General features: G+C 48.2%; 1 protein-coding gene across 1 annotated transcript in view; it reads left to right on the top strand.

The window, feature by feature from the left end:
* The window catches only part of LOC137312708 (sideroflexin-5-like), a 187,535-nt gene that overhangs the window by 143,875 nt on the left and 28,979 nt on the right, over window positions 1-14,681 (top strand). The window contains exon 13 of the mRNA XM_067979205.1: window positions 520-637. Coding sequence (XP_067835306.1) covers window positions 520-637 — 118 coding nt within the window. The remainder of the gene's footprint in view (window positions 1-519; window positions 638-14,681) is intronic.

Raw genomic sequence — 14,681 nt, 5'->3', positions numbered from 1 at the left:
AGGTAAGTGATATTTCTGGTACACAGCAGATCCCCCATGATGTAACTAATAATGACAAAAATATAATTGAACATTTCCTCCGGTGGTAAAAACACCACCTGATAGGAGAACGGGCCACATAGACGAATGACCTCAGGTTTGATTCCCAGTCTGAGCTGAGTCAACCCGTCTTATTGGAGGTGGGGGGGGGGGCAGCAGTCTGTGAGCAACAAGTTGCCCTTCTAACCATGGGCTGGGTCGAGGAAAATTCATCCAGTGTTCCTGCTCCTGATCATTGTTCATTAACCCCTGGACACCTCGGGTAAGCATAGGATTCACCCAGTAGCCCAGAGAAGTCACGGTCAAGCCTTACACGGTGAGGAATGGTCACTTGGGTGAGCTACCACGGCTTCAATGCTCCGTCAAGATTTAGTGCCTTCAGGAGAAGAAGGGAGAAAATTAAGGAAAATATATTACATCCATATTTAAGCACATGAGGGGAGGAAAGAACAATAATTATCTGTCTATCTTTCTGCTTAGAACATGGATTCTCAAAGCACGTCCGAGACTGGCTCTTCCGTTGCAGAGCCTTGTGTGCCTGGCAGCATTTGGATTTGCACTGCCCATCGCCATCAGCCTCTTCCCACAGATGTCAGAGGTCAGTAAATCTAAACAATTAAAGTATCACATTTTTACTTAAATGCCACTCTAGTAGCTTCCTCCGATGGCTTACTTGGGATATGAACCCCATCATGTCAGTGTGTAGAGGGAGCTTTACTCCGTTTCTAACCTGTGCTGTACCTGACCTGGGAGTGTTTGATGGGACAGTGTCGAGGGAGCTTTACTCTGTATCTAACCCGTGCTGTACCTGCCCTGGGAGTGTTTGATGGGACAGTGTAGAGGGAGCTTTATTCCGTTTCTAACCCGTGCTGTACCTGACCTGGGAGTGTTTGATGGGACAGTGTAGAGGGAGCTTTACTCTGCATCTAACCCGTGCTGTACCTTCCCTGGAAGTGTTTGATGGAACAATGTAGAGTGAGGTTTACTTTGTATTTAACCCATGCTGCACCTCTCCTGGGAGTGTTTGATAGGACAGTGTAGAGGGAGCTTTACTCTGTTTCTAACCTGTGCTGTACCTGTCCTGGGAGTGTTTGATGGATTAGCATAGAGGGAGTTTCACCCTGTATCTAACCCGTGCTGTACCTGAGGCTGAATCACCAGCCAGCATAACATGAGCAATGACCATCTGTGAGAGGTATGAAGAACAGCTGACACCCATGGAGCCATAACCCAGAATGAAAGTACTTGTGGGAAAAAAAGTTTCTGAATCACTGACTAATTAGGAATTACTGCATCAGTAATCCAGCGATAAAATGTTGCCCTCCACCTAACAGGTAGGTGATTAGTGTATGACACAATTAATCAGGCCCTGTAATTAAACATGCTTCACACCTCATTGCTCACAGAAAAGGCCAAATCTCCGAGACTGCAGCTCTGACAAACCCGATGAAGTGAGATATCAAAAAGCTGCTGAAAGTGTCACCGACCATTTTGTATTTTTTCCCAGAGATCATGGTCCTTTATTAAATTCTGTCCCCAACGTGCAATTCTGCCCTCTCCTCTCTAGAAAGTAGACTTTCTTCCCATAGGCAGAGAGTCTAACTCCAGAAAGCTTAAATTTAAAATTCTCATCCTTATGTTCAAATCTCTCCATGGCCTCGCCCCTTCCTATCTCTGTAACTTCCTCCAGCCCTACAACCCCCCCGAGATCTCTGCACTCCTCCAATTCTGGCCTCCTGCGCATCCCCAATTGTAATCACTCCACCATTGGCAGTCGTGCCTTCAGCTGCCTATGCCCTAAGCTCTGGAATTCCCTCCCTAAACCTCTCCACCTCTCTACCTCTCTCTCCTCCTTTAAGACACTCCTTAAAACCTACCTCTTTGATCAAGCTTTTGGTCATCTGTCCTAATATCTCGTTATGTGGCTTGCTGTTACATTTTGTCTGTTAATCGCTCCTGTGAAGCAGCTTGGGTCGTTTTACTAGGTTAAAGACGCTATATAAATGCAAGCTGTTGTTAAATGCAGGTTGCTACCGTCCTCAATTGTGCACAGATAGGCTGCGGGTGATTACACAGCTAAAACCATGCCGCTTAGTAGTACTTATCGCTGGTAACCTTCCTGTTGCTTGTCTATCCAGGGCTACCTTATCTGTGTGGGACCGGGTGGGAAAACTCTAGTTACAGGTCAACAAACACAGGTCCAATAAATCGGGTTCGTTCATCAATCATCAACAGTGCCCTGGACTATTGTGGACTTACCTGGCCTAGGTATCCGATTACTGATTCTGCCATGGAGGGTTTACTCAGTTCCAGTCTACCAGTCATATCATCCTGGAGCTTTCTTGCATCCGAAGAGACCCTGCTTCTCCCTCCCACTAAGTTGGTTAGTAAGTGCTTAATGACACGCATGGGTTTGAGTCATTGGTCAGTAAACAACAGGTACTTGGTACTCCTCATTGCATGTGTGAGTGTATTGTTACCTTTCTCCTGACTACACCATAAACCACTATACAGTGTTGCCATCACTTGGGGGTAATGCTTGCCACTCTACGAACTCCATGACGGCACCAAACCTAGGATATATAAATGTATGCCCTCAGACCTAGCCTCCAGTAATCACCTCCAGCAGTTGGATGATGGGTGCAGTTTCCAATGGGGCAGATGGCAACACTGTGTTGGATGTTTATGGGGAGTTTTTGATGGGACAGATGATGTCTCTGTGTTGGATGTTGGGGGAGTTTGTGATGGGACAGATGATGTCTCTGTGTTGGATGTTGGGGGAGTTTGTGATGGGACAGATGATGTCTCTGTGTTGGATGTTGGGGGAGTTTGTGATGGGACAGATGATGTCTCTGTGTTGGATATTGGGGGAGTTTGTGATGGGACAGATGATGTCTCTGTGTTGGATATTTGAGGGAGTTTGTGATGGGACAGATGATGTCTCTGTGTTGGATATTTGAGGGAGTTTGTGATGGGACAGATGATGTCTCTGTGTTGGATATTGGGGGAGTTTGTGATGGGACAGATGATGTCTCTGTGTTGGATATTTGAGGGAGTTTGTGATGGGACAGATGATGTCTCTGTGTTGGATATTTGAGGGAGTTTGTGTTGAGACAGATGATGTCTCTGTGTTGGATATTTGAGGGAGTTTGTGTTGAGACAGATGGGCCCCGATATTACCAGGGAGGCAGGTTGGCAGCAGGGGAGTGATTGGGTGCGTGGGTAACCTGCCCAGTCAAATCAGTGCATTCCCCACACGATTGCGGGTAAATTGAAGCCACTTACCTTGGCTTCCGGGTTTCCCGTTGGAAACCTGCGCAGTGGGTGGACTGCGCACCCGCATCACAGTCTGTCAGCTGGAGGAGCCCTATTTAAAGGGACAGTCCTCCAATGCTGCTCCTGCAGCAAACAGCCAAATTACAGCATGGAGCAGTCCAGGGGAAGGCTGCTCCCAGGTTTAATGATGTCTCACTCCAGGTGTTACTGGATGGGGTGAGGAGGAGGAGGAGAGAGATTTTCTACCCGGTGGACGGGAGGAAGTGGCCTGCCTCCGCCACCAAGAAGGCCTGGCTTGAGGTGGCAGAGGAGGTCAGCAGCACCAGCAACATATCCCGCACCTGGATACAGTGCAGGAAGCGCTTCATTGACCTAACTAGGTCAGCCAAAGTGAGTATGCTTACTCATTCTCCGACACTCCGTCTTCCATTTCACTGTGCCCCCCACAACTCCTTCTGCACTGCCAACACTACTCTATCACATCACTCCTCACACGCACTCAAACCTCATCCTCAACTTACCTGCACTTACTCACCTCCCCAGTACTCATCCCACCACTACCACTCAACCCAATCCTCATACAATCTCATGGCTCTGTCTCATTCTCACCCTCTGATGCATCTCTTTCACCAGTCAGCCTCACCCAAACCAGTGCATTCAGCGGTTGGTCAGTACCACACATATGTGAGCACAAGCAGACACTGGTGGCAGGGGCAGTTTGCCTCGGTGGGAGCACTCTTCTCCAGACCTTGCTCAGCTGGACACAGATGCTGAAGCCCGGGGGCCATTGATGAAAAGGAGAATGATCGAGGGGCAGCAACACATTTGTGAGGTGCTGGAACAGGTGCCACATGCACTCTCAACAATCGCGTAGAGGATGGAGGAGTCCAACTCCTGCATGAGTGGAATGGTGGCACAGGTACAGGAGGGAATCTCTGAGATACTGTCACAGGGACGTAAGGGCATCTCTGAGATAGTGTCGCGGGTAAGTGCGGGAATGTCTGCGATGGAAGGAAGGCTAGCCTCCATCGAGCTTCAAGCACGGCTCACCAATGAGTCAATTGAGGCCCTGACAACGGCCCTTCGGGCTCAGGGTGAACAACATTCTGCTGCCTTAAACAGGCAGGCAGATACACTAGCACTGGCCTTTACAAGGCTTCACACATGTCCTCCAAACTGTCGTCCAGCAGGGTGGTAGAAGTGATGTGGGCCTGGCCCAGGAGAGGGATGATGGTGAAAGGGGACATGGAAGTGCGGACGCCACTCAAAGCGCTTCCATGTCTCACCCGTTGACCCCCTCTCAACCAGAACCCACAATGCTGCCTCCTCTCCAGGTGGTCAAGACTGCCCCTGCACAGGGCACCGAAACCCAGAGGGAGTTGGCCCAAAGCATCTAATCGGTCAGGGCATGAACAAGAGCAACCTGCCACTACCTCCGCTGCAGCTACAGGGGAAGTGTAAGGCAAAGGTTTCGTGAGCACAAAGGAGATGCACAAGGATGTTTGACAGTTTGTCATGTTTTTTATTTATATTTGATTTTGGTTCAACTCACATTAAATATTATTATTGTCACCACTATTGCCACGTCTTGGCCATTCTTGACTGGCTTGTGCAATAAGTCCCTTTCATGAGGTTCTCCATGAACTTGATGCCACCCTTTGGGTCACCCTACAGTGGGTGTATGTGTAGTTGCATGACTATTTTGTGAAGGTACCTGTGGCGCAGCACTGTGTTGTGGAGCTCCACATGGCGGAGGTGGACGGTGTGCCTGGTGAGGCTGGTGATGTTGCTCGTCCTGGGATGGAGTGATGAATGCAGCTATAGCACCCCCCATCCTGACGGTGTGAGTTTGAGGGGGTCTGCAAAGTAGATAAATGTGTTTGCACAGCAGAGTTTAGGGTATAAATTAATAATTTTGAGTGGAAAGACAAAGGTCTTGCAGCCAAACCTTTGTCTGAAGTGACAGAGTGCCCTGCTGCAATAAATGAGGTTTTCCCCCCAACTGTCAAAAAATCCTTTGCATCTCCCACTGGCTGCTGACTGAAACACATCTGCCCCAACAGGGAGTGTTTCCCACAGCACTGGAAACGCGCTGAGGATCCTTCAAAATTGCAGCCCTGCCAAAATCTCCAATCAATGAGGTCTGTCAAGGACCTCAACTAGGTAAGTAAGTATCTAAATTGTCATCCCGCCGGCTTTAATTGCCAGTGGGAGTCCCACATGCGGGAGCTGCGCGCGCACCCGAACGCGTCATTGGGGAACCCGGAAGTGGGCGGGTTGGAGCCGGGCTCCGAACCCACTTCGGGATTCCCCCATTCTAGGAGCCCCCCCCCCCCGCCCCGAACGCACCAGCTCGGCCATCCTAAAATTGGACCCATGATGTCTCTGTGTTGTATGTTTGAAGGAGTTTTTGTTGGGGTGATGGCGTCTCTGTGGTACAATGAACTTAGTAATGTAGTTTTCATATGATTGTGTTTTGTCCAGTGTTCCCCTTTTACCCCCTTGTCCTGATGGTGCTGGTTGATTCCGGACTACAGGTGCATGAGTGCCAGCATCACACTGAACTTCACCTTAGTGTCCCTTCTTCCAGTGAGAGCCTCAACAGTAAGTGCCGGCGGCTATTCGACTGCAGGCGCATCACAGCCGAGTTCAATCCTCAATGACATCCAAACATGCATGCTTTCAATGGACAGTAATTAAGAGCACGAAACGTTGATAATTTCTCCCCATCTAACCCAGGATGCTGAGGCCAGTTGCAGTCAAGCTGAGACATGCCAAGTATCATGCCTCAACCTTTCAGTCCAAGCTTCAGAACCCCTTTTGAAGAAGTTGTCTCCCCATCAGATGCATTATTACATTAATCCACCTTGTTTGTTCGATTACCTACTATAAGTTTACAGCGATGCTGTTTATGCAGCAGGATGTCAACTGTGTAACTGTATAGAGTTGCTGATTATTCAGTAGGGTAACTGTCAACTGTGTAACTTTATAGAGTTGCTGATTATTCAGTAGGGTAACTGTCAACTGTGTAACTGTACAGAATCACTATTTATTCAGCAGAATAAGAGTCACTCACTGAGTAACCATATGGAGTTCCTGTTTGTTCAGCTGGGTAACGGTTACACAGTGTGTATCTCCAATGACTTCCTATTTATTCAGCAGGGTAAGGGTCACTCACTGTGTAACCGTATGGAGCTTGGTTTATTTAGCTGGGTTACTGGCTCAGAAGCTCTGCAAACCTCCTGTTTATTCAGCAGATTAAGGGTTACTCACTGTGTAGCTGCCCTGGGAGTGTTTGATGGGACAGTGTAGAGGCAGCTTTACTCTGCGACTAATCCGTGCTGCACCTGCCCTGGTAATATTTGTTGAGACAGTATAGAGGGAGCTTTGCTCTGTATCTAATCAATGCTGTACCTGCCCTGAGAATGTCTGATGGGTCAATGTGGAAGGAGCTTTACTCTGTATCTAACCCGTGCTGTACCTGCCCTCGGAGTGTTTGATGGGACAGTGTAGAGGGAGCTTTACTCTGTATCTAGCCTACGCTGTACCTGTCCTGGGGGTGTTTGATGGGACAGTGTAGAGTGAGCGTCACTCTGTATCTAACCCATGCTGTACCTGTCCTGGGGGTGTTTGATGGGACAGTGTAGAGTGAGCGTCACTCTGTATCTAACACACATGTGTGTGATGCTGTCACTGGATGCTCGAAATCAAAACAGCCCCGGTCCCCAGTATTGATGGTTCTCACCTTGAAGAACAGAAAATTCAGACAAAAGAAGGATTGAACTTGTAATTTGCAGCGCTGGCATTTCGGAACATTCTCTCTAGATCTGGCTGTTGCTGTACTTTTTGAAATGAACACAAGACAAGCGGTTTAAAGATACCCATTTGGTGGCTGATGCTGTCTCTACCTGGAGCAGCTGTTACAGGGAGAAACAGCAACAAACAGCATTCACAGGCCCAGTCAGTGCTTCCTGACGAAAAGACACTTCAGAAGGCTGTTTGTTTACCCTTTGGCCTTTCCTTCACGCCCAGACACTACCCCCGCGGTGAACCAGGTGTTTGCCAAATAAGTCTTCCACGAGCAGGAAATCGCACCAACTCGCTTCCTCGGGGATAAAGAAGGACCCTTAAAATCAAGTCGCAGCACACCTTTTAAATTACTCATTTGCCTTGTGGGGGGTGGGGCGAAAGCAAAAGAGGAACTTGGCGGGGGTGGGGGGTGGGGGTGGGGGGGGAACCAATGTGCGTCGCTTTGAGTCGGAGGAAGGCTGCGTGCCAAGCCCATGCACACTCCTGAGAGGTGTCTTAGTCACAACTTATGACAAAGGGAAATGCGGCAAAACAAAATCCTCCCTTCCAAGCTAGAAATTCAGGTTTGCGGAATCCTCAGGATGCGGCAGGGATGTTCCTTGCTCAGGACCGGAAGAACAATCCGGGACAGTGTCGAAAATGGCTGCCGGATGAACCTGCAACCGCATCGTTAATTTTTTTCCTCTCTTGCGAGTTCCGTAGCTACCGGCCGCCCTCCTGTACCTCCATCCAACTGGCTGTTCTTCTCTATGGTCTCAGCAAGTGAGCATCAGCAGGCGATATTAATTGTGGAGGAATGGTAGTGTAGCAGCTGTTGCTGGACTAGTAATCCAGATGCCTGGGCTAATAATCCTGAGAATGTGGGTTGAATTCAGTTTATAAATGTGGAAATAAAAAGCTGGTATCAGTAAAGCTGGCAGATTGTCGTGAAAACTCAACTGGTTCACTAATGTCCTTTAGGGAAGGAAACCCGCTCTGGCCTTTGTGTGACTCCAGTCTCACACCAATGTGGTTGACTCTTAACTGTCCTCTGAAGTGGCCCAGAAGGCACTCAGTTGTATCAAAACGCTAGAAAGGAACAAACGAGTAATACCAGACAGGCTACTCGGCTGTGACCTAGGCATCGAATCAGGACATAACGATGGCACACCCAACCCAGTTGACCCTGCAATGTCCTCCTCACTAACATCTGGGGACTGGTGCTATAGTTGGCAACAGCCTGATATAGTCATACTCACGGAATCATATCTATCAGCCAACGTCCTTCCATCACCGTCCCTAGGTATGTCCTATCCCACCGGCAGGACCAAACCAACAGAGGTGGGGATATAGTGATATGTGGCCCTGGGAGTCCTCAACATTGGCTCCAGACCCCATGAAATCTCGGCTTCAGGTCAGACATGGGCAAGGGAACCTCCTGCAGATTACCACCTACCTCCCTCCCTCAGCTGATGAATCAGTGCTCCTCCATGTTGAGTACTACTTGGAGGAAGCACTGAGGGTAGCAAGGGCACAGAATGTATTCTGGGTGGAGGACTTGAATGTCCATCACAAAGAGTGTCTCAGTAGTAACACCACTGACCGAGCTGGCCGAGATCTGAAGAACATAGCTGCCAGACTGGGCCTGTGACAGGAGGTGAGAGAACCAAGACGAGGGAGTAACATATTTGACCTCGTCCTCACCAATCTACCTGTTACAAATGCATCTGTCCACGATAGTATTGGTAGGAGTGACCATTGCACAGTACTTGTGGAGACCAAGTCCCATCTTCACACTGAGGACACCCTCCATTGTGTTGTGTGGCACTATCACCGTGCTAAGTGGAATAGATTAAGAACGGATCTAGCAGCTCCAAACTGGACATCCATGAGGCGCTGTGGGCCATCAGCAGCAGCAGCAGAATTGTATTCTCTACCATTACCATCAAGCTAAACGGCCAACCCTGGTTCAATGACGAGTGTGAATGAGCATACCAGGAGAAGCACCAGACGGACCTGAACATGAGATGCTAACTGGTGAAGCTACAACACAGGGCTACATGCGATGCTAAACAGCGGAAGCAGCATGTTATAAACAGAGCCTAGTGGTCCCATGACCAACAGATCAGGTTGAACCTCGGCAGTCCTGCCACATCCAGTCACGAATAGTGGCAGACAATTAAGCAACAAACAGGAGGAGGAGGCACCATGAACATCCCCATCCTCAATGATGGTGGAGCCCAGTGCGTGAGTGCAAAAGACAAGTCTGAAGCATTCGTAACCATCTTCAGCCAGAAGTGCTGAGAGGTTGATCTTCTCGGCCCCTTCCTGAGGTCCCCACCATCAAAGATTCTAGTCTTCAGCCAATTCGATTCACTCCACGTGATATCAAGAAACGACTGACTGCACTGGACACAGCAAAGGCTATGGACCCAACAACACCCCAGCTGTAGTGCTGAAGACCTGTGCTGCAGAACTAGCCGCACCGCTAGCCAAGCTGTTCCAGTGCAGCTACAACACTGGCATCTATCCGACAATGTGGAAAGAAGGAGTGGCTATTGAAGGGGCAGGAAGATATCAGCAGTTGGCGCTTCTTTTAGAAGAAGCGAGAAAGAACTTGTATTTCTATAGTGCCTTTTGCACCCTCAGGACATCCCAAAGCGCTTTACAGCCAATGAAGTACTTTTGAAGTGTAGTCACTGTTGTAATGTAGGAACATGGCAGCCAATTTACGCACAGCAAAGTCCCACAAATAATGAGATAAATGGCCCGACAAAATCATCTGTTTTGGCCAATATTGTTTGGGAGATAAATATTGGCCAGGACACAGGGAGAACTCTCTTGCTCCTCTTCGAATGGTGCAGTGGATTCTTTTAAGTCCACCTCAGAGGGCAGGCGGGGCTAGATGAATCGAGGGGTTCGGGTGGTTTATATATAGAATAACAGATACCTGTGAGTGAGTTACAGGCTGGAATCTAATCGAGGGAGTCAGGTGGTTCATATATAGAATAACAAATACCCAGGAGTGGGTTATAGGCTGGAATCTAATCGAGGGATTCGGTGGGGGGGCTCATATGAAGAATAATGGATACCCGGAGTGAGTTACAGGCTGGAATCTAATCGAGGGGTTCAGGTGGTTTGTATATAGAATAACAGATACCCGGGGAGTGAGTTATAGGCTGGAATCTAATCGAGGGGTTCGGGTGGTTTGTATATAGAATAACAGATACCCGGGGAGTGAGTTATAGGCTGGAATCTAATCGAGGGGTTCGGGTGGATGGTATAAATAATAAGGGATACCCGAGAGTGAGTTATAGACTGGAATCTAATTGAGGGGTTTGGTTTATATGTAGAATAACAGACACCCGGGTTACGTAGAATTGTACAGCAACGAAACTGGCAATTCGGCCCAACAGATCTGTGCCGGTGTTTATGCTCCACACGAGTCTCCTCCCACCTTATTTCATCTCATCCTTTACTATAGTACCACAGCTCCTTAAAGCTGTTTGCAATACAAACAGACTATTAGTGATAGCAGGATGCGAAGCTTCCAAGGAATGGGGAGGAAGGGCGCTATAATAAGGGGCGTCAGGGTGCACCAGAAAAATAATAGCACGAGGAGTTCAATGATCCCACGGATTGTTAATGTGTTGGGAGGCTCCCAATCTAGCATCGGGCTGCTATCTGAGTCAGGCAAGTATTACTCAGAGGCTGAAGGGGATTTAGTTTCATGTTGGCAGCAGTGCACCTCAGATGCAGGTTTAACAAAAATGTAAACCGCCTCCCTGCAGGTGTGTATGTTGTAGTTGAAATAAACATTCCTGCCACCTTTTGTTTTTTACACCTCACGATCCCTTAAAAAGGTCAAAGGAAAGCTTGACACCTGCCATCTTGCCAAGTATTGCTCGATTCCAAGACCTGGGACGTGAAGAGTTCCCAGCACGTGGATATACGAAGCACAACATCATAAGCTTTAGCAAAGAGTCGGCCAATTTCGTTGGTGATTTAATTGTTTTAAATTCATTCTTATGATGTGGGCATCGTTGGCAAGGCTGGCATTTACTGCCTATCCCTAGTTGCCCTTGAGAAGGTGGTGGTCAGCCTTCTTCTTGAACCGCTGCAGTCCGTGTGGTGAAGGTTCTCCCACAGTGCTGTTAGATAGGGAGTTACAGGATTTTGACCCAGCAACAATGAAGGCATGGCAATATATTTCCAAGCCAGGATGGTATGTGACTTGGAGGGGAACTTGGAGGTGGTGGGGTTCCCATGCGCCTGCTGCCCTTGTCCTTCTAGGTGGTGGAGGTCACGATTTGATTGCTGTAATTACTATTCCCCCTCCAATTCTTTGCCCCTCGTCTCCTGACTTATGTTAGGGTACAATTCCATGGGTGCTGACGGCAATCCAATATCTCGCCTAAGTAGCCCTTCTTCATCTGTGAGCCTCGGCAATGAGTGTTGCCCAGCTATTGTACCAAGCCTGGCGTCACAGCTAAGCCCAGTTCTGTTCTCCTCCAAGGTCCTTGCTCAACGCTCCAGCAAGGGTCACAGGACAGTAATCAAGAGTGGGAATCCTGGCTGATCTTTCTCCAATCGCTAGCTTATGGACATTGAGCCCCATTGTAGTGCCCGAGCTGCTGCCGTGCCTGAGCTCAGCTCACTCAACGTGGTTTAGGGATTGAACCTGGCGCCTTCTTGGTCTGCTTGGTTCAGTGCCAGACTGGGTGGTGCCTTTATGCACTGAGCCATTGGGGCGCGGCGCAGAAGATAGTTTGAGTACGATAGTTGGATACCAGTACCTGCTTTACAAATCAAACAAAATGTCTGGCAAACTGCAACTGCTTTGTGTTATTAGTAAAATCACAGTAATTGGCCCAGTCAAATCACCATGGTATACACTGGAAATATGACATAAAAACAGAAAATGCTGGAAATACTCAGCAGGTCAGACAGCATCTGTGGAGAGAGAGAAGCAGAGTTAACGTTTCAGGTCAATGATCTTTCATCAGAACTGAAATATGACTTTTAATTCCAGTCATATTTGTGGTTTACATAGATTAACCGGAGTGAGTTACAGGCTGGAAACTAATCGAGGGATTCGGGTGGTTTATATATAGAATAGCAGATACCCGGGAGTGAGTTACAGGCTGGAATCTAATCGAGGGGTTCGGGGGGTTTATATATAGAATAGCAGATACCCGGGAGTGAGTTACAGGCTGGAATCTAATCGAGGGGTTTGGGTGGTTTATATATAGAATAACAGATACCCGGGAGTGAGTTACAGGCTGGAATCTAATCGAGGGGTTCGGGGGGGTTTATATATAGAATAACAGATACCCGGGAGTGAGTTACAGGCTGGAATCTAATCGAGGGGTTCGGGGGGGGTTTATATATAGAATAACAAATACCCGGGAGTGAGTTACAGGCTGGAATCTAATTGAGGGGTTCGGGGGGTTTATATACAGAATAGCAGATACCTGGGAGTAAGTTACAGGCTGGAATCTAATCGAGGGGTTCGGGGGGTTTATATATAGAATAGCAGATACCTGGGAGTGAGTTACAGGCTGGAATCTAATCGAGGGGTTTGGGTGGTTTATGATTTCTTTTTATTCTTTCTCGCAATGTGGGCGTCACTGGCGAGGCCGGCATTTATTGCCCATCCCCAATTGCCCTTGAGAAGGTGGTGGTGGGCCTTCTTCTTGAACCGTTGCAGTCCGTGTGATGAAGGTGCTCCCACAGTGCTGTTAGGCCGGGGGTTCCAGGATTTTGACGATGAAGGAACGGCGATATATGTTCCTGTCGGAATTGTGTGTGACTTGGAGGGGAACTTGGAGGTGGTGGTGTTTTCATGCACCTCCTTCCCTTTTGCTTAGTAATTGTAAACAATTTTACAACACCAAGTTATAGTCCAGCAATTTTATTTTAAATTCACAAGCTTTCGGAGATTTTCTCCTTCCTCAGGCAAATGTTTCAAGATCTCCTTGAAGCCTACGCATTTATACATTATACGCATTTATACATATTAAACCTACGCATTTATACATTTGCTTAGTAGGTAGAGGTCGCAGGTTTGGGAGGTGCTGTCGAAGAAGCCTTGATGAGTTACTGCAGTGCATCCTGTAGGTGGGACAAACTGCAGCCACGGTACACTGGTGGTGGAGGGGGTGAATGTTTAAGCTGCTGGATGGGCTGCCGATTAAGTGGACTGCTGTTTCCTGGATGGTGTCGAGCTTTTTGAGTGTTGTTGGAGCTGCACCAATCCAGGCAAGTGGAGAGTATTCCATCACACTCCTGACTGGTGGGATGGAAGTCCTTCTGCTTGCTTTAATTGCACATGACATGCATTTTGGGGCAACTGCTGGGGAAGCTCTTGCGAGGTTGGCGGTTGAGGCACTTGGTTCTGAATGTAGGAAAAGGAGCCGTCTATTCAAACCATTGAGCCAGCTATCTCATTAGCGGAATAAGGGAAGCTTTATCCACCAGCATAAATTGATTGAATGTGCACTCCCAACAGGGACCCACACTTGATGGGGTCACAGAGACGACAGAAGCACTGATTCTGCGACCCACACTCCCTTCATGCACAGCTAGCACCGGGTGTGCAGGAGCAGTGAGCCTGCCCTTTCACACCCATCACCACAGAAGCCCGCCAGCCAGAATGGTAAATGTTCATTTGCAACTCTGGATGCAAAAGGTTTATGTGCACAGGATTGTTCCAGTGATGTTGTCAGGCTCCGAATTCATCATACTGGTGCATTCCGAATGCAAGAAACAGGGCCATACTTTCACTGGAAACGTGTCTGCAGTATAAACAGGCTATTAGATCAATTAACCCACATTATAACCCTGATCGACAATTACTGAGAATGAGTTATTCACTTAGCCTAAATTAATGGTGCCAATTTTTGGGGGGAAATTTTCTTTTCTCGTGTTTTATATTTCTGCAATACAGGCTAGGTGATGAACAAATGGTGCTTTGGTCCCAGCTGGGGTTGGTGTAGGAAGCCAGCTAGGACCTGTGGAGCTGGAGGCATTGTCAGGCTTTGGAGCGAGAGACACCGCTGATAGGGAAGCAGATGCCTTGTTTGTCACTGCTAATCACTTCTCTCCCCTCATCGGGAAAGGTGTGAAGAGGAATGTGGAGGGGTATTGCTGGAGTTGGCACATGGCCAATTCTCTAATGATGCCTTAGGGGCTGGACAGAGCACAGCTGAACTGCAGAGACAGAGATTGAAGTGTATGAAGAGAAAAATCCACAGAAAGCTTGGTATCTCTTGTTTGTTCAAACTCCCGTCTTCAGTTCTTTTTGTGCTTCATTCAGGGAGTGAGCTGCGCTCTCACTGAACTCTCTGGTTTGCTGATGCGGTTTAATTTCCCCCACTCCAGTATTTTGCTCTAACCAAATGTCAGTTTGACTCAGTTGGTAGCACTCTGGCCTCTGAGCCTGAAGGTTGTTGGTTCAGGTTCCACTCCAGAGAATTGTGTGTATAATCTGCACTGGCGCTCCAGTGCAGCACGGAGGGAGTCCTTTGCAGATGGTGTGGGGTGGATGTTAACGATCCCACGGCACCACTCAAGGA

Source organism: Heptranchias perlo, chromosome 1, assembly GCF_035084215.1.
Source record: "Heptranchias perlo isolate sHepPer1 chromosome 1, sHepPer1.hap1, whole genome shotgun sequence".
Taxonomy (NCBI): domain Eukaryota; kingdom Metazoa; phylum Chordata; class Chondrichthyes; order Hexanchiformes; family Hexanchidae; genus Heptranchias; species Heptranchias perlo.
Note: the sequence above shows the minus strand (reverse complement) of the source record. Positions and strands in the feature narration are given on the sequence as shown.